Source organism: Thunnus maccoyii, chromosome 5 (genome assembly GCF_910596095.1).
Source record: "Thunnus maccoyii chromosome 5, fThuMac1.1, whole genome shotgun sequence".
Taxonomy (NCBI): Eukaryota; Metazoa; Chordata; class Actinopteri; order Scombriformes; family Scombridae; genus Thunnus; species Thunnus maccoyii.
In genome coordinates this window covers 31428059-31455876 of record NC_056537.1, presented here as the reverse complement: position 1 = coordinate 31455876, position 27818 = coordinate 31428059, and the positions used below count along the sequence as shown (strand labels likewise).

At 42.3% G+C, this 27818-nt stretch overlaps 1 protein-coding gene across 4 annotated transcripts in view; it reads right to left on the bottom strand.

Annotated features, from left to right (window-relative positions):
• znf423 (zinc finger protein 423) overlaps positions 1–24366 on the bottom strand; it is a 156999-nt gene extending 132633 nt beyond the window's left edge. For 2 of the 4 annotated variants that reach the window (XM_042411430.1, XM_042411429.1), the window contains exons 1-2: positions 23032–24327; positions 1041–1103 (exon numbers count right to left, since the gene is read on the bottom strand). In XM_042411430.1, coding sequence (XP_042267364.1) covers positions 1041–1103; positions 23032–23071 — 103 coding nt within the window. In that variant the 5' untranslated portion in view covers positions 23072–24327. Of the gene's footprint in view, positions 1–1040; positions 1104–23031 lie in introns of all 4 variants that reach the window. The other 2 variants (XM_042411433.1, XM_042411428.1) reach the window with 2 other exon arrangements.
• Positions 24367–27818: the final 3452 nt, after the last annotated feature.

Sequence of the window (27818 nt, the reverse complement as noted above, 5' to 3'; positions counted from 1 at the left end):
ATTTGGATCATCATAAACGATGACAATCCAGATTTGGAATACTTGTTGCCTTGGCCATAATAATAACCCTATAGGAACATTTATCAGCTAGAAGTTGTGAGTGGTCAGGTTCCCCACTACATTAACGTTTTTCATGAAAATGTGCACTTTTTTATATATAGCAGGAGGGTTGCACAAAGCCTGCTTTCATATGCCTCTTGTAGTTGTTTAAAGTTGTATGTTTTGCTTGCAAAGTTCCTTTAAATAAAACCAAATCCATGGAATCCACTCCGCCATCTTTTTTTTCTTTCAAGATATACGTTGTTTTTCATCTCATACATTAACTTCAGCAGTTGGTTCAGTTGTTCTATTTCCATCGAGGCAAAAGGGCAAGTGAGGATAATTTCAAATTTCCATCTCAGGGTGGAAACAAGCGAGAGGAGAAGGGAGAGGGAGAAATGAAGCGGTTGGTTTGGAGAAACCGCAAGGAAAAACTAAAATCCAAGAAAAGGACAAAAAGAAAAGAAAAGCCCTACCATCTCTCTGACTTCCTCCCAGGATATCACCAGACCACAGAGAGTAGTGAAAAAGCACACAAATCTCTCTCTTGTCCCCCCTCCACCCATCTCTCTCTCTCCATATCCCCTTTGTCATCTCTCTTTCCATTCAGTCTGACTCCAGAGACCAGTAAGTGCTCTGTCTCTTTCCGCATCTCCCTCTCATTCCTTCTTCCTCCTTTCAAATCTCCTCTTTTTCCTCTCGTATATGATTTTTCCTTCTCCTAATACTTTCACCAATCCCTCCATCCTAATTCCTTCTGTGTTCATTTCATCTCTCCATCTTTCCCCCCTTCGTCTCCTTGATATCCCTCTGAGCAGGCCATTATAAACCATGTGGAATTGATATTACAAATTGTGTGTGTCTCTGTGTGTTTGTGTAAGAGATGTATACACTTTAGCGTCTTGTGTGGATCTGACAGCTGGCTGGAACTCTATTACAATATCAGTGTGTGTGTGTGTGTGCATGAGTGTGTACATGTGTGCATGTGTCTGTACACTAACCCGTCTGGACAGTTGATTCATCCCAGGTCCCTCCACACTCTGAAGACTCCCCTTCTTCTACCGCTGAGGAAAAATGAAGACAAACAGCGAGAGAAAGAGAAATGAGAAAGTGTGTTTAGTATTTATTGTATGTCAGCAAGCAAACCCTTCTCCGTGTTCTACATGGAGAGATCTTACATACCAAGACAGTGCCCGAAAGGGTCAGAGCCAAGACTAAAAAGGCAGAGGTGAAGACCAAACAGGGCTCAACCTCATTTCAACTACAGAGGCAGATTATCATATACTGTACACCTGACACTACAGGTCTTTCTGGACATATTTAGACTAAATGAGTTTGAGCGTAATGAAAGTATAACACTAACTGGTTTGAGGAGTTTGGGGTCTTGAAACTGGACTGCATGTCTTTTTATAAGAAGTTTAGAAGTTTCCACCAGACTTTTCCAGTAATATAAGTCTCAGTAGGTTGTCTAAATTATAATTGTGCTCTCCTTTGTCTACCCAATATTGGATTCAAAGTTCAAGCGGTCTCTACAAACCATGACCACTACTATTTTATTGGAGTTTGCAAGTATGCATGTGTCCATTCTATGCATACATTTCTATACATGTATCTGGCTCTGAAAACGTTTACCCTCTGTTAACTTATGTTCTTTAAAATCCCTAAAAATAGAGCAGGAAAGAAACAAACATGCAGGTATGACCAAGAAGACAATGTCCTGAGATCTCTCTGACACACACACAGAGTTGATCAGAGCTGGAATGTGACACTGACTTCCTGGGTACAACAGGAAGGAGGGAAGTACAGCTGGCACACAAACAGGAAATGGCTGGAACCACCACACAATGGGGTTTCCTGTACACCTCCTCCCCACCGCACGATTCCTCACTTCTCACTTACTCACCTCTCTCTCTGATCTTTGAAAATCCTTCGCTCTCATCCTGCTCTCTCCTGTGACCCCCCTCCCCCTCCTACTCTTTATACCTCTCCTCATATTCCTCACTCCATATCCTCGTTGAGTCCCTTTTGACCCACCCCATCCTCACATTTAAGCTGAGCCAAAAGCTCGAATGAAAACAAGAAGTTATAAATCAGTGAAGTGTTCCTTTTGAAAATAAAAACAGTGTCGAGGTGTGCCTTCCAGCAGCTTAACTCATGCAAAGCCAAATATACTGCGTGTGCAGAACAACCGCGAGGAAAAATAACCATAAACAACACCTAACACCATATCCAAATTATATGGATGTTTAGTTCATTAAAACTACAACAACTACAATTTGGCACCATTCTTACAGAAAAATCTGCTGTCTCAGATTGTGAGGTGTGTTACAAAATTATTATCCCACTTTTACTTCAAATAATGTGTGATTTATTAGTGTAAGAATTTATGAACTGCTGGTCTATGAAACCATGTATCTAAGTTTCAAGGTTTTAGGCCTTTTGGTAGCATTTACATTCATGTAAGCTTTGAATACTGCAGAGAGGCCGTGTCAATAGAGAGACTGGAGGACAAAGTGTGCATAACACTATCATAACCTGCCAATGTCTATCTGCTCCCAAAATGTTGCAAAACCCAGATTTTTATGGATGAAAGCAAAAAAAAAGAAACTATTACAAACTAAGCACTGTGCCATAATTATGACATCAAAAGAACTACTTTAGTGCTGTAGTTGAAGTAGAACTAAAACTGGGCCCAGGGCAGGGATTAATATAAAAACAACAATTACTCTGCAGTGTTACTTCCACAATAATACTGAGAAAATCTAGATTTACTACAAAGTCAGCTGCTTTGTTTATTCATCACCACAAAAACATACACAAGCTAAGTGCTGCTCCTCCCATAACTTGCAGGCAATTGTAGAAAAAGATAAAAAATGAAATCTCTTTTTCTTTCTCGCTCTCACACAAACACACACATTTCTGAGGTGCTTCGAGGCGTAGCAGGCACACACTACAACACTAACAGACAGATAGGAGATGCTGAGGATCTGTCCAACAACAACAACAACAACCAAAAACATATTTCATCTTTAATCTCTGAATCTGCTCGTGTAGCGTCTTCGCATATGGATCTAGATTGATAAAATAGAGAATATGGATCAAAACCTGGGTAACGATTTGAGCATTTGGACCCGGTCTAAAAATCTCCTTGGAGAATCTGGAGCTGGAGCTGGTTCTGAAGGCCAGATGTGGACCACAGTGCACTAATAACGGACTAATGGATCCCTGGACAAACACATATGCACACGCAGACATACAGTATGCACTTGAGACAGAAACACACACACACAGGAGTTTGACTTGAAGGCTGCGCGTCTGCCTGAACAGAACCCGGCGCGGATAGGGACCTCCCAACATGACTAACATGTCTGCCAAACACAGCAGACCGAAACAGATGAGAGAAGGTATGAGAAGAGAAAACCAGAAGAAAAATAAAGTACTTTTTCTGAGCTAATAAAAAGGCTTTTTCCTCCAAAAACACCTATAGCATATCACTTCACAATTAAAACATGTTTTATAGTAATTCCTGGTTTTACGGATACGCACGCTTAAGTCGGCAACTGCTTTAGTACTAAGGAGTGAGTATGGAGCACTGCTTCGACACATCAAATACAATGGAGTTGATGTTTGTTACTTTAAAGTGTAGAAAACATTATTTGTATGTAAGCTACACATTTTTCTACACTGACTTAGGTTGGATTGATTACTACAGTACTATATATATATGATGCCTTCAGTATCAATAACATGCAGTGCAAAGGCATTTCCAGAATACTGACACATTAGCAAATAATTTGAGGTAAAACAATGCAGGCATGCATATATTTTTGGACAATCCTAGTTCCAAGCAACCTTTTATGCCACATCACCCGTTTCAGTAACCTGATGCGCCAGATGGTTTGTTACACAGAACCATCTGAAAAGTCGTCCTTGGAAACTGTTTAGAAAAGGGCAGGCACTTTCAAGAAAAATACTTGGCAGGTGATTGGATGAACCATCTGTCTATCACCGTCTTACCTTGCGAGGCAGCTGGATTCACAAGATCACGCGAAAAATCCTCATAGGGGTGCCGATCCACCAGCGGCTCAGACACAAGTGCGTAACTTGAAGCCTGACATGATGGATTCTCGTGTGATCTTGCGAATCCAGCTGTTTCAGTATCCTGACAAGCTTATGCAAGTCTCGCCGACTTTAAGAAAGGAGGGAGTATCTTCTGGATTCTACATGAAAAGAGGCACCTGTGGCACTCGCAGAGATCTGAATCAAAGGTTTCACTTTCTGACAAGCGATGTTCCCCACTGTGACCGCACTCTGCTTGAACCGAGCATCCCTGGTCTTGTTGTGACAGGGAGTCTCAGTAATTTTTTCCCTGACAAATAGAAAAAGGTGAAACTATGATTTAAAAAAAACATATTCTTCTAGTAGTTATGAAGAGTTTGGTTGTTGTAGAAAGACCTAGATGCACTGTTAGCCCTGCCTCTGATAAAAGCACATTTTTCCTGATGAGACTGTGGGGAATACAGTGTGTTTCATTAGCCAAGCCCACAAAGCTTTATTTAGATTCCCATATCCTCCCGCTGTCCCCCCTCAGAGACACATACACCGTTACTGTGAACCCTGCACACACCAGGGGGTCGGTGGGGGGTGTATGTGAGATTGTGTGGGAAGGGCTGAGCATGCTTATACATACAGTATGCGTAAAAGGAGAGAGCGTCCAAGTATATATGTGTGTATGTACAGGGGTGTGTGTATATGTGTAAGTACACCATTAGGAAAAAATATACAGAGAGAACCCAGCATGAGGATGCCAGTACGTGTGGGGAAGAGCGTGTATGTGAGGAAAAAGTATTCAAGGTATCCAATTAATATGTCTTTCCGCTAGTGTGTGTTTATCCATCTCTGTCTCGCCTTCAGTGTACCTCACTTCCCGTCACCCTCAGGCTCTAGTTTGAGGGATGTAAATTGGCACAGTAAGCCAATTAATAACACAGAGCACATACAGGCGAGTTTCATACAGTCACTGACAAAATAACCCATTTGCACAGCTTATCATTTCTAAGGCACAAAGAAGGCTGTTAAAGATTTTTAAACTTAAAGGCCCTGCACACCCATTCCAGTGTTTAACTTATTCTGGTTGATTAGATCTCTGCTAAGGTTGAAAGTGGGCAGAGCTGTGATAGAAATTATGTGATGTCACTAAAACCCATGTACTAATAAGAATGAAGAAGAATGACTTTGTTTTCTGACACTAATTCAGAGGAAGTTGCCCTCTGTCTTTTTCTTTGCAAAAACATTTAGGGGTACTTTTGCTGAGTCATGTTTCAGGTTGTGAGGTATGTATGTTGAGTAAATAATTCTCTCAGACAGACTGTCATTTGTTGAGAACTTATACACTTGAAAACTAGAGGTGTAACGGTACACAAAATTCACAGTTCAGTATGTACCTCGTTTTCTGGGGTCACAGTTCGGTACGATTTCAGTTCAGCAGAAAAGAAAGAAAGGTGGTAAATAATATTTTGGCCCTTCAATTTGAAAAATGTAAACATCCAACAATGGCTCATTGGTCAAAACTATTACTGAAACAGTTTAGTTGTGCTGCAGTGAAAAGGAAAACAACCTTTCTGTTTCTTATAAGAAGTCAGGACACCTGCTGACAGCTGGTTTATGCTCTTTCAACGTGCCGTCTGACCACGTCAGAAATCAAATGTATTTATAGTGGTTCCGAATGGCTTCACCAAAAGGCAGAGTGAAAGCCGTCATAGTGAGGGTAGGGGGACGGGAAGATGCAATATTGTTAAAATACGGAAATAACGACACTATATGAGCACAGGTAACCAGGGTAACTTGGCTAAACCAGCTAGCATGCTACAGATAAGTGGTGCACTGCCAAAACGTTCCGGGTGGAACTTGCGCTCTAGAATTATTGTTTCGCACGTTGGAATAAGTGGATTATTAAACTATCTTGACACTAATTGTTTGGGTCGCAGAGCATACCCAACTGAGGAAATCACGTACCGAACCAAACATTCTGTATCAAATGGTGCACACAAGTGTATTTATTATTGCATTTACTGTTACAGAGCTAAACTTGACAAACATGGCCACAAGCACACACATACACACAAATACACACACAGAAAAATAGCATACCTGTAGGGAAGCCAATAATTTTTGAGACAGCAGAGGCCTAGAGATCAAACAATCTACTCTAAAGAACATCACATACGCACTGCTTAAACTCAGCACAAACAAAAACCCCGGAGCATGATATGTGTGTGAGTGTGTGTGACACAAAGCAAACAGGATGCTGCTGGGAATCCTGGGAGCATTTATACACACACGCTTACACACATACAACAATTAAGTTTATAAACCATGCGCAACAATCCTCTACCAATAACAGAAGTGTGCTTTTCCTTTTGTTAACTCCTGAGACACCTTAAGTCTATCAAATGTGTGTTTTACATGCGCATTTCGGTAAATACACCGAATGTTGTTACCGTTAATGAGAACAGTAGAGAAGTGAGTGCCTTGGAAGTGCGGTGTACTTTAAATCTGCGTCCCTTTCTAAGGTTGAAGTACCTCTCATAAACACATTCTCACAAAGTGAATATAAATGTGGATTATTTGAGTTTATTTGACTGCCTGGGTATTTTCCACTGATTGGCGTAAGGGGTCGGCAGACTGCAGGAATGTCAAGAAAAAAGACAAAGTGATGTTTTGTTGTTACATTTAGAGGAAGCGCTACTTCTTAAACTGTTATCTTTGGGTGGAACTGAGCTATAGACATGATCCAACAGTTTACGACAGAGTTTTAGTTTTATTGGTCATTGGTTGGCTTAAATCATTTGTGTGTGTGTGTGTGTGTGTGTGTGTGTGTATGTGTGTTAAAATATTCTCCCTAGCAGCAAGGGGTGCGCTACTGAAGCCAGGAGCATTAAAAAAGCAGCATAGAAGGGATCCACATTATCTGTCTGTGCAAACACACACAAAGCCAAGACAACATTCAATAAACAGTGTCAGCCACACCTGCAGACTACACAATAAACAATCGGACGCGAGCACACACACAAACAGTAAGCACAACTAAAGTCCAACCTAAAACCACACACTTGTCTGCATTGTAATGGGCTGCTATGGTTCATTAGACAGTCAGGCACGCAATTATACCACGGTGTCCACAGTGACAAAACACACACACATTTACATGCATACGCAAAACAGGTCCCAGTATGAGAATCTGCAATGCAGAATATCCCACTACCAGTCTCAATTCTCCAGGTGAAAAACATACAGGAATTAGAAATGACATCTTTGACCTTTATGCTGAAATGAAATCTGTCGTGAGAATTTTGTTATAATCTTATTGTTTGGTACGTTTTTTAAATCTAAAGTTGAGTGAGCGAGCAGCACCCTGAGGACGCACGCCATCAGTGAGAATCTACAGATGATGAGATCAGGCAGAGATCAGTACATCTGACACAGAACTGCTTCTCCCGTCCAGCCCGTCCTCACAAGAGAAACCACAGTATACATTTACACCATCTAGCAGCCGTAGTAATTATGAACCAGGGAAGTGACGCGGTTCAGCTGACGTCAGTATACGGTAATGTCATGAGATGATTTTAGATGGCTACATGGTTGGATGGCAAGAAGTGGACTTTGCTGCATGAGACCACTGTTCGCTTCCCTTTTCCAACCATGACTGTCATGTTTCCAACCGCGAGTGGGGACATTTTTTAAAAAACGTAATGTGGTCGCGTTTACTGCTGTCATGACGACAAAGGTTGCGTATTTAAGGATATATAAACCGAGTTTCAAGTGATTATTTTAACCCAAACTATAATCTTTCCCTAACCGAGTGGTTTTTGTGCCTAAACCTTACCAGAAGTTAACCACAGCACTGTCACACCTTCAAACATAATTATTTTTTAACAGTTTTGGAAAGCCAGGGTGCATTACTACAGCTGCTAGCCTGGATTTTAGATCTATACCGTCATTTTTTTTATGAGGATGTGTTGCTCCTGTCACAACATTTTCAAATTCCACGCAAATAATAAATCATCACTGATAAATTGTATTTCAAATTAGGTGGCACACATTTTGGCATGAACGGCCTCTTATTGCAGGCGCAAGCAAAAAGAGCAATTTTCATTTAAATGCCTGGTGAAATATATATGATGATTTGATTCCCACCCACATTATCCAGACCTGTTTGTTGAAAGTATGAAGTCCTTCAGTTGACTGAACACCTGTAGCCATCATAAAGCCCAGGAATGATATGAGCTCCGTCTGTAGTGTGTGTCTAATTTAAACAATGCACTGTACATATTGACACATGGGTTTAAGATTGCGGGTAACTGATTACATGTGAGACACAGCAGCTGAATCTAGAAAAAATAGACCTTCTGTTGAACACATCAAATGGGCAAGCTATTCTAAGCTTATACAATGAAAATGTACACCTGATGGGTGGTACATTTACACATATTTTGCTCTTTCCACACCCAATATAATCACCTATAATACATGTTAATGCTGTGTGGAAAAGGGGTTTATGACCTGCTTTCATTAAGTTTTAAATGAAGGATTTAAACCTCTGAAGAAGTTTGTAACTAAAACACTCATAATCGAAAAGCAGGTTAACTATACTAAAGATGGCAGATAATGCCTCTCACACAACAGCGAGCCACTGCTGTTTTGGCATGCTCCAATTTTAGTTTTAGACTACATCAGAGGAGAGGAGAGGAAGAGAGGAGAGGAGAGGAGAGGAGAGGAGAGGAGAGGAGAGGAGAGGAAGAGGGGAGAGGAGAGGAGAGGAAGAGAGGAGAGGAGAGGAGAGGAGAGGAGAGGAGAGGAGAGGAGAGGAGAGGAGAGGAAAGGAGGTGAAGTGAAGTTAAGCTTCTGCATCATGATGATGCTATCATAAACAAATATTTACACAGTTGTTGTCATTAATTATCCACATGCACATGTAAGCACCCACACACACGCACACGCACAGTACTACAAAGCAGTGCAACAATGCACCTTTCTCTCCACTCATCTCTCTACCTCTTCGATCTATCGCTCCCTCCATTCTGCCTTCCCTTGTTCATTACCCATCTCTTACACATCTTTCTCCACTATTGTCCCTCCATCTCTTTAGTGTTTCTGCCCTTACCACTGCTCGCTGTCCGTGCTTTGTTCTAACATCCATCTTTCCACGTCGCCTTTTTTCCAATTTCTTTTTTGTCCCTCTGTTTCTCCTGCTCTCTATAGCCTCTCTCACATCTCTATCTCTCTTCGACACCTCCCTCGACATTTCCCCTCTTTTACCACATTCCCACTTACTCCCTCTCTATCTTTGTCCGTCTTTTTTCTCTTCTGTCCCATGAAAGCAGTTATAGCCTCAATAAGAAACCCCTTTGTCTTTTTTTTTTCTCCTAAACAACACATGCATGCACGTACAGTATCAGGGCCACTTATTCCCAAGGCAGCCCAAGGCTCTGGTGTTCCCAGATCTCTTTGACGAACGGGTCACCGTGGCCAATCACACATTGGCCAGGCGGCCCAGAGAGGCGGGATGTGGGTCAGTGTAGCCAATGATAGGCTGGTTCTTCTCTCAGAGGGGCAGGCTGATTGACAACTGGTGCTGGACAGAAGTCAAGAGGGTAATTGTCATCCGACTCTCTCTCACTCTCTCTCTTTATCTGTCTGTCTCTCCTTCTCATCCTAGACACTCCTTTTTTCTTCCTCCCTCGTCCCTTTCTGTTTACTCCCTCTCCCCCTCCACTTCCCCTCTCCAACCCACTTCCTACCCCCCCCCCCCCCAACCTCCCCACCTCCCCTCCCAAACCCGCTTTTTCCCTATAGCTCCAGAGGGACACTCTCATTGGCTGCCCTTCCTGTCCCTCAGGAACGACTTTGTGACGCTACTGGCCGAGAGCTGATGCCAATCTCCATCCCCAGCCCGCCCCCCGGGAGCCCCCCAACTTCAATGGCCTGTGTCAAACACACACACACACACACGCAAACACTTCTAGTCAGGGGACGGGGACAGAAGCTGATTAACCAAATACTTTTATCAGCAGTAAAACCGCTCTCTCTGCCTGCCTGCATTCTGAACAAAACAGCCTTAAAACACATAAACACACACGCAGACACACAGCCCAAGCACTGAGCCACTGGCCAGAAACACCAGGCCAGTCTGAGGTTTGGGACAGTGTGTGTGTGTGTGTGTGTGTGTGTATGTGTGTGTGTGTGTGTGTTTGTGACACATGCTTTTGTTTGTGAGAGTGTGTGTAAAGGGACAGAGGTAGCAGAGGGCTTAGATGGATGGCAGAGAGAAACAACAACACAAAGCCTGGCGGACAAGCTTCATCGCCCTGTCTATCTTTTTCTCTCCGCTGTCTCTCTTTTCCGCTCTTTCCCTCTCTTCTTCTCCTCTTATCACTTTCTCTTCCTCTCCCTCTCTTTTGTTCCTGGATGTTGCAACGATCTGATTTTTGTTTTTTGCCGTTTCGCACTTTCAGTCGTCGCTACTTTTTCTTCCTGTCATCCTTGCTTCTGTACTTCCATCCCGACTACCTTCATCTCTTTACCCGTTTTGTCCCTCACACCACTCTTTTCAGTCTCTCGCTGTACATGAGGTCATTGTGGTTTTAAACCACGCTGTGCTGTCCAACTGAGTTGCTATGCAACCTCCCCAACATCACTGAACATACCCCCAACAATATATGACAACATAAACACATATGCTCTTGTTTTCTCTCTCTCACACACGCACACACACACACACACACACACACACACACACACACACACATCAACCCAACATCCAAAGGCTTGTGTAAAAAAAGACCAAGAAAATGAAATCACTGACATGGGTGTAAAAATGAAAGGTTCTCTTTGTTTTATCTTTTTACAGCTCTAGTATGAAGGTGATTGTGCGTCATATTTTTCTGTTTTCTACATCCTCTCTCCACTCTTCTAATCCTACTTATACAGTGGGTCTACCAACCACACACACACACACACACACATACAAAATGTGAATGAAGTCATCTGTATACAAAAACAGGGAACACACCACAAACATTTTAAACTAAGTGCTTCTTATTAACACACAACTAATTCACCTCACTCAACATCCGGAGAGCACAGAAAACGCTCACTTCTACACACACACACACACACACACACACCCAGACGAGCACAGAGTTGATGCTCAGGGCCAAACAACACAGCTTGAGATTAAAGAGCCTCTCTGATCTGACATTTGTTTTTCTGTCTGTCAGAGAGAGTGTGGCAAGAAGAGGAATCAATAACAGAAAAGACGTGGTGAGGAGAGGAAAGGAAAGGAAAGGAAGTGGGGGGTAAAGCAGAAACGAATGGAGAGAGGAAGATAACAAAAAGACAGTGGAGAAGGCAGGAAAGGGAAGTCAGACGAGGAGAGGAAAAGTTGAGTGAAAGGTGAGGATGAAAGCACCAGTGAGGAAGGATGAGAGGTGAAGGAGGGCAGTGAGGAGAGAGATAAGGAGTAGGACAGAGAGAGAAAGAGAGGGCAGGAGGAGGAGAGGGAGAACATTCCTCTGGAGTACCTCGACTCTGGGGAGGGCTCCAGAAATAACTGAACTAGAAGTTCCCCCAGCAGCCTCCGCTCACCATTACAGACACAAGTCAAATAAAAAGGCACCAAGTTCGCCATTAGAAAACTGATCTCAAACCTGAACACACTCAAATGTTGTCAAGAACAGTTGAGACAAATTATGAGCTATAGCAGTTAGAGTTCATGCATATGCACGCACACATGCACAGACATACGCTACATGAACAACAAGAGCGGTGAGAGCTGGAGGGCGGAGGGTGGAGCGGTAGGGAGGGGTACATAATTGCCTTCTCTTGTAGTACAGGCTGGGGAGTGCTTTTTGACTGAAGACACCAATTTCACGCTAAGGCATTATTTAGCTTGATACAAACTTGATAAGGCTTTACGGGAGGAGAGAGAAAGAGAGAGAGAGAGAGAGAGGGAGAACGAAAGAGCGACCGTGAGACTGAGAGGAAAGGGGAAATAAACAGCTTTGTGTCATGCCGCATCGCTGGCGGACAGATTAACTCGCTCGTCACGCTCCTTCTGGGAGTAACAAGAAAAATATACACACAGCGCGTGTGCGCTCGGAGCGTGGCTGGTTGTTTGTTTGTTTGAGTAGACGTATAATCAAGCATCTTATTCGAAATATAAAATATACTTTTCATTTTTGAGATAACCCTTAATGACATCTCTAAATTGATTTTTTTTTTTAGATTTTTCTTCTTTGTTAATATTTGTTGCAACTTATATTAAAACGGAGGTTAAAAGGTAGGCTTTGGGTCATGTATATCTTTTTAGAATAAAAAACGGAGGGTCAAGCATTACAATCTAGAAAGCAGCTAGCTATCATAATAGTTGCCCACTGCTTCCTGATATAATGTTCAATAAGTTAATGTTGCCTGGCAACAGATACAATCCTCAGTGAGTTTTTACTAATATTGCTTAGCAACAGATTTTAGTCCCATGGATAAAAAAAAATAAAAAATAAAAAAAATCAATCATCTAAGGCTTGAAACGTAGGAGTGCCTCAGTCATGGAGAAGGTGGTAGTCAAACTCCATGTTAGTCTAGAATCTACCACTGACAACAGCACAGTCTACAATATCTTATGTTTGCTCACTCATATGCCAAAGTCCATTATGATCAGACTGTCACATGCATTTACGTTAAAAAGCCACAAACATATAGCTAAATCATAAGATGCCTCTGATTGTACTTCTGCAGTGCAAACCCATTGGCTCAGCATGCTAAACTTAACAAACAGGCAATGTATTTACAGTTATCAGTCTCCTGCTGTGATCTCAGCTAGTTTTTTTTTATTTAACTACTTTTACAAATGTAGCAATTAGCTTTTTTACTGTCAGAAAAAGTGCTATTACTAATAAAACTGAGGAGGAGAGGAGGCTGGGTGTGTTAGTCCCCAGCCTGCTTATCAACTCTGAGTCTAAGGCAGACAGTACTTTTGCATTTTTAAAATTGGCCCTCACTGACCAACATACACCTTGTGTTCATGCAGTCTCTTATTCTCTTTCTGCTCCACCACTTTTTCTCCAACAGTCTCCCTATTTCATTCTGTCTTGATATGGGCATAAAGCTTTTATTAGGGACCAGACATGCTGTTGTTCCAGCACAGTACAAGTAGAGTCACTCAATGGCTTATCTGAGAGTGCTTGTGCTGTCACAGAAGAGCACATTTGCTCTAATAACTTCAGAAAGTCTATCCACTGCCAACCAAACTTGCCCCGAATTAAAATAAACATTTACGATGTCATCAGACTTATGAGACAAGTGATGTCAAATAAATCATTACACTAAACCTGCTGTTGAAAAGAGAAAATGATTTAAAGCAAAATAAATGGTAAAAATTGAATTGACTTTTATATACTTATGTGTCACAACATGGCGATAACAATCAATTAAGAATATTAACAGCACCTTATTTTCTTTCACATCATCTCTATTCTTTCTTATTCAGTGTGGAGTTTTTCTCTCTCAATGTCGCTTTCACTCTTTCAATCTCTTTCTGTGCCTCTTGCTCTCTCTCACCCCATTGTATGTCTCACAGCGGGGAACCCTTGCCTTTTGACTGGGAGGTGAATGAAAAGGAGTTAGAAAAACCAACTGAAGACTCCGGCACTAAAAAGAAGCATTGGTAGGCCTATAGTGGGGCGCACTACAAAGACTCGGCAGAGTGTCCAATAAAAAAGGAACACAACACAAGCAGCTTGTTCTGTTGAAGACTCCACGCTCTGAGGACAATGCACATTAGTCTGGGTCCATGGCGACTGCGTGTGTGTGTGTGTGTGTGTGCGCGTGCTAGAGGAGGGGTAAAAAGTAAGCGGACAAAAAAAATTAATGAATGCATGAATCCGTAAAAATACAGGGAAAAAAACATTTTTGGAGCCTTGGCTGTTTGTGGTCATATAGAGCACAGATTAAAATTGGTAATATATATCCTAACACCATGCAGGAGACTGTCTGAAAGAGGATTGGTTTACCAGAACTGAACAGATAAAGACAGAAACATGCTCAAAGTTTTCCTGATCTGGCCAACTAAAACAGACAAATAGAGGAACTACCTGACCACAGAAAAATATATTTTTTCAAGAGACCAATAGAGCATTACAAATTCAGAAAGAACAAGCAGAGACAACTGACTTATGACCTTGCCTAAAGCTCAAACTCAGGAGGTTATGCGGGGTCAGACAAGGAGGCATAAAGCTCTAATATTCCTCACATATGCGCAAATTTTCCATTTCCCCAAAGTCACCCTTTCATCAACAGAAGTGAGTGTGTGTCTGTGTGTGAGTGTCAATGTGCGTGTCAGAGAGCGAGGAAGGGAGGGTAGCCCGATAAATATATTATGCATCAGCCAGGTGTGCAGAGGGGCACTGCTAATTGCCCCCACCACTAATGTTTAATGTACAGAATAGGAAGGAGAAGGGAGGGAGGGATCATTAGAGGAGGGGGTGGGTGGTTGGAGGTGGTGGTGGTGGTGGTGGAATGGGGGGGGGTTAAATATTGGGGAGAAAGGAGTAATGGGGAAATGCAGGAGGCTGAATGAAGGAGAGGGGGGACAGCAGAGGAAGGAGAAGGGGAGACACTGAAAATTGATCAAAAATAGTAAGCTAGTATTCTGTTTCTATACATTCCATTAAGTAATGATTGATTAATTAATCTTAACTTCCATCAGTTGATTTGATTTTGATTGATAAATTAATCTAGCTGTTGCAATAATCAGGTATCCAATAAACTTCAACTAAGACAACAGACACTTGGACATAAGACTTAATCAAACACCCCAAACTATACAGATAGATTGCAGGCAAGTAATTAGTGTTGAAAAAGGAGAAAGCATAATCTAGCAAAGGATTGTCAGAGATGCTTACACACACACACACACACACACACACACAGCCTTGCAGGAAACTTAGAAGGGCCCATGTCCTCTGAGACTATCTAGTGGTAGGGGGATACAGGCTTGGCAAGCTAGGTCTGGATTGACTGAGCAAGTGTGTGCAAGTTACACCAGCATCATCTTTCTCTTCTTAAAAGCTGAGGGCATGGGCATGCACAGAGCTCAGCCACACTGCGTGCGTGCATGCATGCGTGCATGCGTGTGTGTGTGTGTGCTTGTGTGTGTGCGTGTGTGTGTGTGTCTCCAGAGAGTGGGTGTGTGTTAAGGTCCAGTGAGTTTGCAGCTGATAAACGAGGCTAGCTAAGCCGCTACAATGGCACAGTCCTGGCCCATGACGCCCTGTTCTCACACACATGTACGTGCACAACCACGTCAGGCTGGCCGCTGATAAGGAGTTGTCGCTAGCATGCACACACTGAGGTGTATCTAATAGTTATCTACATACTGTATCTATGGAGAAGCAAAAACAAACAAACAAAAAACATCTAGCACTTCTTTGACACAGTGTGAACAACAATTAAAAATAATTTGCTTTACACAGCTGATATTTATTACTAGACAATTGTATTGGATTATAATGTATCATACAGTTATTTTCTACTTTTCTGGTCACTTAGTGAACATCAGAAAAAAATGATCAGAAAAAAAAATGATACCTGAGGTTTCTTGCTAAAAATTCTAGCCAAGGACAAGAGTATAAGTTGACTGCACTTTTCTCTGGCCTGTTCCACAGCTATACTATAGCTAACTATATTATATAAATATATATATTACATTCATGGCAGGAGAAGCACAGATGTTACTAATAACATCAATGATGGCTCCATTCTATTCAGGTGTCCCAGTAAGCCATGACAGTATGACAGCATGCACAAACCCGAAGCTGCTGAATGGAATTTAGCCATCATTCATGTTATTATTTTACACCTGTGCTTTTCCTACTGCAGCATGTCAGAATAAGTTCAATGAAAGAGGTCGACTCAGCTTAGATCTGTTCTACAGAGCCTTCAAGTGTGCAGTAATTTGGTTCTAATTGAGTGTAGATCAATGTGAGTCCCATTACATTCAATGCAAAGTACTGCTGGGTTCCACCAATCACCAATTACATTAAATTGTTTGCCCCTATTAAAAAAAGAAAAGAAAACTCAAATCCACCCCCTGCTGAGTAGTCAATGGAATTTCTAACAAAGCTCTCAGAAAGCCATTTAATGGTTCAGCAACCCTTAATGCAAAGCCAATACAAGCTTTTATACAGGAGTAACTCAGTATGGCTGTACGCACACCGATTGCACTATTGTTGACATTATTTATAGCTGCACAAACAAAAATGAGATAGGTTGTCATATTTAGTGTTAATAATAAAATCAAAAAGACATTTACGGTGCATTCCAACATTCACACACTTAGATGTACCTGCAAAAAAAACATACTGTTGTCTTCTAGTAATCCAAACCACATGTGTAGGGTCTCTGAGTTTTATAAGAGCCAGTCGCCCTATGAAAGTCTTTGTGCTCTGCCAAAGGGTGACATTTAAACTACTCTAATGATAAAGCCAGATGTGGAGAGAGAGGCAGAGAGAGAAAGAAAAATAGACAGGAGAGTGAGAAAGAGGAAGAGAAATGAGAGATTAACTGTACTGTACAAGACACACACTGTACATACACAGAAACACCAACAATGCCCAATGTATCATGCTGATGATTAGGATAATACCGCCTCAAAAGTGCTTGAACGTGTTGTTGTCCTTGCACACATGACCTGCTCTTTGCACTGGTCATTGTGATTTTTTTTAACCACAGAGGAGTATCATAATAAGATCAGAGATCGTAGTTGGCTTGTAACGTGATGATACAGTATTTCTCGCCACAATTAATTTTTACCCACATTTGGCAGCTTGGCGGTTGTTAATTTCAAGTCTTGAACAGTTAATTGACAATAACTTTAACTCCAGGCAATGAATAATTACTGTCCCAGAGTCTCTTATTACATTTAAACCTCATACTTACATGAAATATCATGCAGTCCTAACCAGTGCAGGAAAAAGCAATATGGTGTAGAGTAACTTCATTTCCCAGCAAAACTGCCAACAGCTTGGCCACAACAATACACTGAACGCAAACAAGCAGTACAGGGCATCATGTGAAATGCAAATGCAAAGTGATGTCATACTTTGCCAGTAGTTAGTTAGTATAAAACTGTTTTCCAGCAAAAACTTCCCAGATGCATGTTTTAGGCTACATCTTGTGTTAAAACAAAGGTTTGGACGAGAAATAAAAATACAAAATGTATTTCATATTTATTAAAATACACTCTAAAAGTAACTATATCATTATTTGAAATTAAGAAACATCTTAAGACATGATGTGAGTATGGAAGTATCTGACCAAAAAATGGTGCAAATTTTTGGTACTTGACAGTTTGCAATAATTAGTGCCGTGGGCACACCTTCGTGTGCAGTCAAGCAGCATCGACGGTCAATACAGAGCCTTACATACATGAGCATGTCGCCGCACCTGTGATGACTGGTTGGTCAGAGGTGACTGTATAGCTGCTTTCACACATGCACTGAAACCCTGAACTTATCTGGACATTACCTGGAGGAGCTGTATGTGAGAATGCAAGTGTCCAAATCAGTCAGACCGGACATTAAACAGACTTTACCCTGCCAGCTCCCTAGTACAAAGTCTGTGTAATGTCTGATTGAGCCCATGTGTGAATAGAACAGGTCATACAAACATGTGAGGATGAAGAAGAAGGGATATGTCCAAATACATGCAAGTATTAATATCAATGCAAAAACAGTCATCATTACGGATGAGTCGTCCACCATCTTCAATGTGCTGAAGGCATCGTGTCCTGCCTCCTGCACACTCTACCCAGGCACCACCCCTCGCCTAAATCAAACAGAGTATTTCCAGTAGGTGAGAACATATCCAACACAGACCATATCCCGTTGTGTGCTACATGCGTGAAAGAGCGACTCCTGATTCTCCAGACATTGTCCGGAGTTCATATGAGAAAACAGCTTATGTCTGCAAAGACCAGTGCAAACAGCAGTTACAGTATCTACAGTATATGATGTCAGTGAAATGCAGTCAAAGAATTCTTAATAATTCAGCTGAAAATGTGTTTACTTGGGACACACTTTACACAGACTGGTGGAAGGTGGTGGGACCAAAGAAATTGTGAAGGGATGTAGAAGAGAGAGAGAGAGAGAGAGAGAGAGAGAGAGAAAACGAGAGATGGAGAAAGGAGGAGATCGAGTGGAAATGATGCCAATTGCCTGGAAGAGCTCGGCTCAACGCACACCGACAGCAGACCAATCCTCCCCCTCTCTCTCCCTCTTTGTCAAAAGGGCTCATTTGGCTCCACCAACTACAAACAACACTCTAAACAAACCAAATAAACGCTAAAAAGTAAGTGCTCCCTCTCCCCCCCCACACCCCCCTCCAATCTTCCCTGCCCTCCTCCATCTCCCTGTCATATGCGCTCAACTCCCGTTTAATGTCCTGCAAATGAAGCGGATTTATTAATGTGTAATTAAGTAATAATCATCACTACATAATGCATGAGAGACTCAAGGGGCTAAGAGCTGAGAGAGAGAGAGAGAGAGAGAGAGAGAGGAGAGAGAGAGATAGGATAGCGAGGCTGCCGGAGCAGACAGAGAAGGAGATTTTTGCTGCCTCGCCTCGCTAAAGACACACATTAAAAACGGATTAATCCACTGAAATAATATTTTGATAAGAGAGAAGCGGCGCTCTCTCATTTCCTCCTCCTGCTCACCCCTCCTTTTTCTCGCAGCCCATCATCTAGTTTCATGGCCCATCGTCGCACCATTTGTCCATGTTCAATTAACAGACTGCAATTAGTAAAGTCCCCCCACTGTTAACAAGGCTTAATCACTGTAAAGGCTAGACTGGTCAAGTAAATCCATAAGAGGAACTTTGTTGCAGTGATGAAACACGGAGACTGTTTATTATGGTCGCTTTTACTGGAATTTTCTATGACCATGTCATTTGATTAGATGGGTGTACTATTATCGAAGAACATAACTCAATAATTATGCTGTTTTGTATTATGATAGTAAATTAACATTGACACAATCCTTTTCTGAAGGAATTTTATAAAGTTAAAATTCAACAGGAAAACTGAGAAAAACACAACTTCCTGGCGATGTAACACTTGGCTGCTATTGGTAGCAACACACATGAAGTTCTGGGGTTTGGGTTTCAAGTCAGGTGAAAGTTAATGCCAAACGAAGCAACGAAAATGATGAATGTGTGGGTTATAGGCGAGAGTGTCCATGATCTCCCTATTCATGAAAAACTGCAACTAAGTGACAATGTAAGATCGCCACATCACCCATCAGATATAAATTTCATTTCTAGAAAAACATAATTCTTTTCATGGTCTAGGTCAGGGCTACTCTGAGTCAGTGCAAATCTAAAGCAGGAGATGGATGAGGTGGGACTTTGTGCTTCTTTGTTATTGTTTTGGCATGCCTGGCTGGCCGGTAAGTCTGTAAGCCAGCCAGCCAGTCAGAGTTGGGTGAGCAGGTGAAAGACAGAAGAACATGAAAACACAGATAATCCCCCGGCGATGCTCACCTCGTTCTGGCCTCCATCGCTCCCTCCCTCCTGTCCACTCACCTGCTGTGTGCCACTGCGCTGCCCCCAAACACCTCTCTTCTCTCTACCCTTTACCCTTCACCCCCTCTTTCTCCTCCATCTCTATCTCTCTCTCTCTCTCCTCCATCCCTCTATCCATCTTCCCCCCAATGCCAGGTCTTGCCAAGCTGTCAGTGGGGCAAGGTGTGGAGGGGAGATAGCAAACGGCATGTACACACACAGATGCATGAGTACACATACACAAAACACATAGTGCTTATGCAAGCTAGACTACAAGGGCTGCATTACCTTTGCTGCACATACACACACACACACACACTGTGGTGGTCGTTCGCCTCAGCTTTGCTTCGCTCTGCTTCGCTTGGCTGCCTGACTAAAGCTAAGCTCTGGTTATCCAGGCTGCTGAGACCAGACTGCCTTAGTGACACACACTAACACACACACACACACACAACACACACGTGTATGTGCATGATGCATACAAACACAAATACAAGAATGTAGATCTTGCATGGTACGCACGCACACACACATTGACAGGGCAACAGCAGAGCGGCAGTGGACAGATTCGCTGGTCCACAGCAGCTGATTTGTTCACTGACAAGCATCAACAACACTACAGCAGGGGGCCACGACAACCACATCTTACATATACTGAATGCTTATTAAAGGGAAATCAACCCCATGTTTATAGAATACCACTCTAAACAAAAGTTGAAATGAAATGTATTAATTTATTAGTTGATTAATCCATTTACAAAAAAAATATCCCTAACTGTTTTAGTAATTTATCAAATATGCATACCAAACATTTGCTGGTTGCAGCATTAAAAATGTAAGGATTAGCTTGCTTTTCTCCATTTCATGTAATCATGAATTGATTATTCTGTTTTTGTTTATTTTCTACTGTTTGTCAAATAACTTTAAGATAGTAGTTTAGGCTAGATAATCTCTTACAGCCATTTATCTTTAGTTTTTACATTATCATTTTTTAATCAAGGACAATAGCTGGATTCCTTTTCTAAACACTATGTTTCTACGTAAGAAATGTGAGTGTGTTTAGAGAGTTTACTGTCAAAGGCCATGGAATCCCATCACTGTGTTCAGCAAGGGTGAATGTGGACAGTTGATGCATTTCATTTTTCTTCACAGACACATATGAGAAATACGGCCTGAAAAAAAGTACCAATGCAGCCAGAAAACGTAAAAGTCTCCACAGTTTATAGGGCACTTCATGGTCCTATGAGTTCAGCAAAAGATCGACAAATATTGCCAGCACCAGTTAATCTACTGTACCAAAAAAAAAAGAAAAACCCCAGACATGTCGTCATTTGTGCATGTGTATACACATTAACATATCTACCATCGTTTCTAGCCTTTTTGTTGTCAACAGGAGACAGGACAGATGGGACACATAGCTGGTAACATATTGTGTTGCAAAAATCATGAGTCAGATTTTAACCCAAGATCACACAAGTAATATCTATGCATTTTACTCCCTGCTCAAGATTTTTTGACAATTAAAAAAAGCAAGATTCATGCAGAAAAAAAGTTGTAATTTGGGAGATTCTCTGTTAGAGTCTTGACAATTTTCAGTTTCTTAGGTTACAATATCCTCTTAATACATTAAATATTGTTATTGGCAACAAATGCGTTTACTCTACTTGCAATGCCAAGTCCATTCTTTAAATAAATATAAAGATGGAGTGTATGTACTGACTGAAAACAGCTTTACAGTAGATTCCTGAGGAGGCTGTGGAATCTGCAGGCTACCACATCACTCACAATCACATCCTTTTCCCTTCAACAACCCTGTGAGCCTGTGCTATGGGTCCTCAATGCCACACTAAAAAAAACTGTTTCTTAAACTTGTCAGTTTCCCTGCACATATATCCCACAATAATAAACATTACAACCACAAACTTATCCCCAAACGCACACAATAACACATACTGCCAGTGCTTCTTGTGTGGCATGTGCATAGCTTTTCATACTATTGACAAAATGAATCCCACTCTGCCTCAGATGAAACAGGCTTAACCTCAGAACCTGTAGGAGAGGCTGAAATCCTCCAATGAAAATCACGCTTGTAATCAAACTAACCACCCAGTTTGAATCACTGTCAGAAATCTGCTTGCTTCCCAGATAGTCACAGAAAGGGAAAGTCTATATGGTGGAGGAAGTGGGGGAGGGGGTGGCGACCACATGGTCAGGCCGTCCCGTTGCCCATCTGGGTCCCATAAAGGAAACATGGAGGCCAAGGCCACCACATGCCCTCATGCATGATGCCCACTCACCCATGCACTGCAATGAATACTATTTTGTGGTAATGGGGGAAATAAAGGCTCCCTTTACCAAATAATATTACCATTTTAATTTTTTTTTTTTTTCATAATTTGGACATTTTTTTAACTTCACAAAATCGAATCGGTCAATTCTGCAACTAGTCTGTATGTGTGCCCAATCTTACAGGGCATATTTTCAAAGCTGGAAGGAGAAGCCCGAAAATGTTCCACCTGCTAAGTATGTTGAGAAAAAGGGAACAGAAACAAGAAACAAAAATTTTCTAAAATCTCAGATGAAATGCAGCCATTCACTGCACTTCCTTTAAGGTGTGTGGGATTTCCACATCTGAGGAGAAAATTTGGATAAAAAAAAAAATCAATTTTGATCATTATTTTGGTGTAAAAAAAGAAACATGACTGGCCATAAAGGCATATAATGTGAGAGCTAAGTGACTTGATTAGGGGTAAAACAGTCAAATTTACCACAACAAAGCAGCAGTGGGCAGTTTAGGACAAGTACAATACATCACAACATGCGAACCGTCCAGATTACATGGGCCCATTAACCAAGTGAATTACAACAAGTTGGTCCAACAGTACAACCCATGCTGTCAGAGAAACGATACACCAGTGTATCGTCTTTCATTTTCTGACAGTGTGGCATCTAATTGAAAACAATTAGCCTGGTGGACAGCAACATTAAACTGTGGTGCTTTAAAAGCTTAATTCTGACAATAATGTGACCATAAGAAATAGCTTATAGACAGTAAAATTAACATATACAATTTCTTTTTCGGTTCAGTCATTTCAACAGTGTCGTGATCAATTACAATTAGTGAACCTCAGGCACTAAGAGTGAGCAAACACGCTAATTGTTAAGGTAGGAGACATATTCATTTACCTCTGTTGTAAAACTACACACTGACTGCTTGCAACCCTTTAGGGGAAAATTAAATTAAATTAGCTAAAGCAAGGCACCAGAGTTGGACATGAAATCTTGGTCATGGTTTTGGTCTCGTTGGCTTCTTTCCCCACTCCTACATGAGTCAACTATCCGTTCACATGAGGTGCAAAATAAACAGTTTCTTACCTTTAACGGAGCGCGGTTTGGCCTGTTTTCGTCTAGACATCTCTGGTCGCGTACAGTTTTTTTTTTTAATTTGTATTCTGTAATTGTTTTTGTTCCGTTCCGTGTTTTCAGCTAACCATACAGGCGGACGGAGTCGGGTTATCTTTCCTCCTCCTCCTTCTCCACTTCGCTGCTGCTTCTTCGCCTGTTGCAATGCGGCAGCTTCAGTCTCTGAGTGGGAAACGGCCGTTTAGTCCACCGACAACAAACCAAACGCACCGGCTGGGAGGCGACTCTCGGATCCTCCGGTGCGTTTTTCTTCCTCAGCGGTTGCTAGGACTCGCGCAACCTGTAGAATAAACGGCAACAACTTCCCGTTTATAGTCCTTTCTTCTTCGCTACAGCGTGCCGAGACACCGACAGCCTCACTTTTTGTTGTTGTTGTTGCTTTTCTTTTCCCTCCCGGCACGCGTTTTGATTTCTCCGGTGCTGACCGGCCGCTCGTGCAGCTCCGACTTCTTCCAGCACTAGCGGACCGAAGCGCGAGCTGCCAGCCACGCGCGCGGCAAACACCTGAGCAGGTCCCGCGCGGTGTTGAGGAAAAGTGACAGCGGCACCGTCCGAGCGCGAGGTGGCGGCGGTGCCACAGCGGTACGTGACGGTCCAGGTGATGAGAGGCGACGGAGAATGTTTTGGGGAAATTTCCTTTCAAAATTGAAACGTGGCTTCTTCCCCCGCGCTCCTCGCGTCTTCGCTGTGTTTTTTTTTTAGTTTATCGAAACTATTTCAGTCTGTTTTGATTTTCTTTGCCCTCCAGGAAAGCGGCACCGACCCGAACCGACCAGTGTTCCGTCCCGCTATTCTACACTAGGCAGTGGTGGTGGTGGTGGTGGTGGTCTGGTGGCATGGACATTGCGCTCTTCCCCTGCATCTCCACCCCGAGGGGAATACTGCTTTTACTACCCACGCTTTCTTTTTGTTAATATTTCCCAATGCCCTACCGGCGGTATTAATAACAGCCTAATATTTCTACCAGTCTAACCCTTCGCTAGCCTCTGTCTCCCTGCTTTTTCTTTGTCCTGACTCTGGCTACCAGTCTCCCTCCTCCTCCTCTGCCTGCCTCTGCTGGCGGGGCTGCGGCGCAGACACACATAATAAAGCCAAGGCAGGCAGTGCTTGGCTGGAAATGTAGCCGCGTCCCAGCAGGGGGATGTGAGAGAAGGGTCCCGGCGGGGGAGCGCTCTGATCCCGCAGGGAGCAGCTCGGCACAGCCCGGGTTGGCTGAGGCAGAGAGGCAGGAGAGAGGCAGGCTTGGGCTGACGGAGAGAGAGAGAGAGGCAGGGGGAGAGTTAGGCAACAGCGCCCAGCTGTGGCCGAACGGCACAACTGCAGCAGGGACTTTGAGAATACAGAGGGACGAGACAGAGAGAAAATGTGGAGTTGGATTAAAGTTGGATATGGAAGAGGGTCTAAAGTTTAAAGTTAAGTAAGTTATTGTCTCCTTGCAAAAAATGACCATTGGTAGGGTTGTTTAATTGGTGCTGTCATAATCATTCACACTGTTCAGGATGCTACCAGCCAACGACCAGTGTCACAACACGTCATTCTGAAGTGTTTTATATCTCTGCATTGAACATTTCTGTTGGGTCTCTGCATTTAATAAGCATTCTCCTCTCTTGTGAGGCCAATTACAGACTGCTGAAGTTTCCATCGATGTGTTTCTAAAACCCCAAAATAACATCAGTGGACGTGGACAAAACTCTTTACATGCTATGAGTGGACAGAGGAAACAATTCATGAAAGTAACAGCAATGGCATTTGGTGGGAAGCAGTAAAAAGTTGCCACAATGTACCCAGAGTTACAGCTGAGCTCAGCATGCTCTTTTGAGTAATCTTCTTGCACACCAGTAGCTGATGGAGAGATGTTTCCTAGAATTTTCTTTTCCCAGCTTATTTAAAATTCACCTTAAATTTGTGCAGCTGTTGGATGAAAACTCCCCATGAGTCCTGCTTACATTGTTGCAGTTCCTTTATTTGTCATAAATTGAAGTCGATAACAGTCACAGTTGACTAAATTGCACTCCAGAGTGTATAAGTTTTTGTTGGGTTGAAGCAAGTTTCCGTCACATGAATTAGTCGAAATTTGAGACAGCAGCTGTTGTCATCTTAAATCACCATAGAAACTTCAACAGAAATGTATTTGGGGATGACTTATTATTTCATTTATCATTAACAAAATAATGTTTCATCCTCTTGTCTACACAAATGTAGCCAAGGGTTTGGGCCCAGTGTATATTTTTGTGACTGAAACAAAAGATTTGTTCAAGTGTGCTCTATAATTTAAAACAGTATATGAAGCTCCTCTGTGCTGCAGGCGTTCTCCATTTTTTAATGTTGGTATGCATCTTCTGTACAGAAGAATTTAGGAATTTTGGATGTACACATCCACTCTCTTTTTCAGAGTTTTGGCAACATAACATTACACAGCGTGACACTGAGTGGAAGCTCATAGGCCAGTCCCTCTCATTACACACATGAGATGATGTTTTGCAGAATAATTCATTTATATATCTATTATTTTAGTCCTGGAATTCAGCATAATATTTAAGGAAGGATTAGTAATCCTCAGTTTGCAGGAAACAAAGGCATGGATTCACCCTGTTATGGTCCATTCCTACCTTGAAATTTCTTCACAGGATTTGTGAACAGTTTTGGGATGTCTGACATTTTTCATCTTGAAATGGTGCCTTTTTCTTGAGGGTTTATCATTTCACCCATTTGTAGTGAATTACTTTCTTTAGGACAGTCTCTGACAGGATTAGTTTAAGCCTATTCATTTAGGCAGAGCAGAACCTATGCGTGCGTAATGAACATTTTCCACACTTTAGATTGAGACCACATGAAATGTCTGTTTCTATTCAGTCATGATCATAAGAGAACATAGACTTTTGTGTTGCAGTGATGCACCGTCAACGGTTTAAACTGTTTGCTGAGATATCTCTTAAAGAAAAAAAAATGCCTCTGTGCCCTCCTGTACCCTTTCCTATGGTGCTTTGGACATATCGCTCTGAGAAGAACCCTTTCCTTAAACATTTTTTCCTATAACTGTTTAGAGGGCACTTCCTGTCACAGTGAAAATAAACCATTTGAGTTACTGTATACTGTAACAGAATTCAATTAGCCACACAAACGTGTGCGTGCGCGAGTACAGGCATGTGTGTGTGTGTGTGTCCATAAGTGTGAGTGTGTGTCTTCTTCAAAGCTCCTTTATTTCCAGTAAAGAAAAGAGGGACACGTCTGTGGACAATATAAAGCAGACAAAGAGGGAAAAAATGAAAATCACTGGGTGCTTTGTTCTTCACTCTCTGCTCCAACTGAGCGCTCTCTGACCGCAGCTGAGCTTTTCCATGTTCTCTCTCCCCCTCTCCCCCTCTCTCTCTCTCTGTCTCTCTGTCTGTCTCTCTGACTTTCCCTCTCTCTCTCTCTGGTTGTCATGGATAACTGGGTAACGTGGAGCTCCCTGTGCTGACCAGCAGGACCACTGCCCTCTGCAGATTGAGCCTCCCTGCCCCCCACCCCACCCCATCCTCCCATGGAGAGACAGAGCAGCCTTTAAGATTGACTCCCCGCTGGGAAGGTGGGGGGCTCTTGTCTCTGCCCCCCTCCCTCCCCCACGATCCCCCTCCCCTTCTGTCTCCCTCTGCCTCACTCTCCAACCCTCACCTCTCCCTCCCTATGAAATGAGAGCACGCCAGGAGACCTGTGTGTGAATTTGTGTTTGTGTGTCCGTGCGTGTGTGTGTGTGTGTGTGCGTGCATAGCTCCCCCAGTGTGACTGCCGCTGGCATGGAGGGGCAAAAGCCCTCACTCGGTGGTTGGTCCCCCTCCACCCCTCTGCCCCCTCCTCGTCTCTGCCGGTAAATACAAAGAGTGGGAAAAAAGCCCACATTACAAGCTCCTTAAGGGTCAAGGACAGGCCTCAGTCTGAATAGCTTCTAAGAGTCGTATTGTTGAATCACATAGCTAGCGATTACACCCTCTGTCATCTCCATGCGGATTTGGCTTTTTTACACACACAACAAGAGAACATCAAGTAGCAGCTACTGAATAAGTCGGCCAACAGACATGCAGTGGGAATTGATACAGACAGGACATCAATGGAATAAACCAGGGGCAGATGTAGAATTACAGCCCCAAAAATGGGGATTTGGCTTGAAGATTTCATACCTTAACAGCAGTGGGTTTTACAGTGATGTGGAATGTGTGAGCACTGAGATTATGAGACACAAAATAAGGTGCCAGGAGTGTGTGTATTTTCATACAGTACAGCACAGCACAGACTACAGTCTTACAGCAAATGTAGCTGTGGTGAGACTGTGACTATAAACTACTACTTTGATACATATATGCATTTATAATATACTGTATATAATGTCTGATGAAGTTATCGAGCTTGGAAATTACTTGAATAATATAAATAAAAAGTTTCATTTACTGGTAATTACCACTTTAAGAGAAAATGACTCTAAATATCCCGTTTTCATTGTGGCTTTGGAGCTTGAAGGAAAGCAATTACACAACATAAAAGCAGTGTATTTTGGTAAAACTATGAATGTGTGCACCACACTGTGTACATACTCTAAGAGTATTTTGTTGTTAAGTTTCTGTGAATGATTTTGAACTGCTTATCATTTGAGTTTCTTTTAACCACCATGAATCCAAGCTGACCACACAGCTGTTGTTCTTTGTGAAAAGGAAACTGCAACCTTTTTACAGCTCCTTTCAACAGGAGGTGAGAGTTTGTTCAAA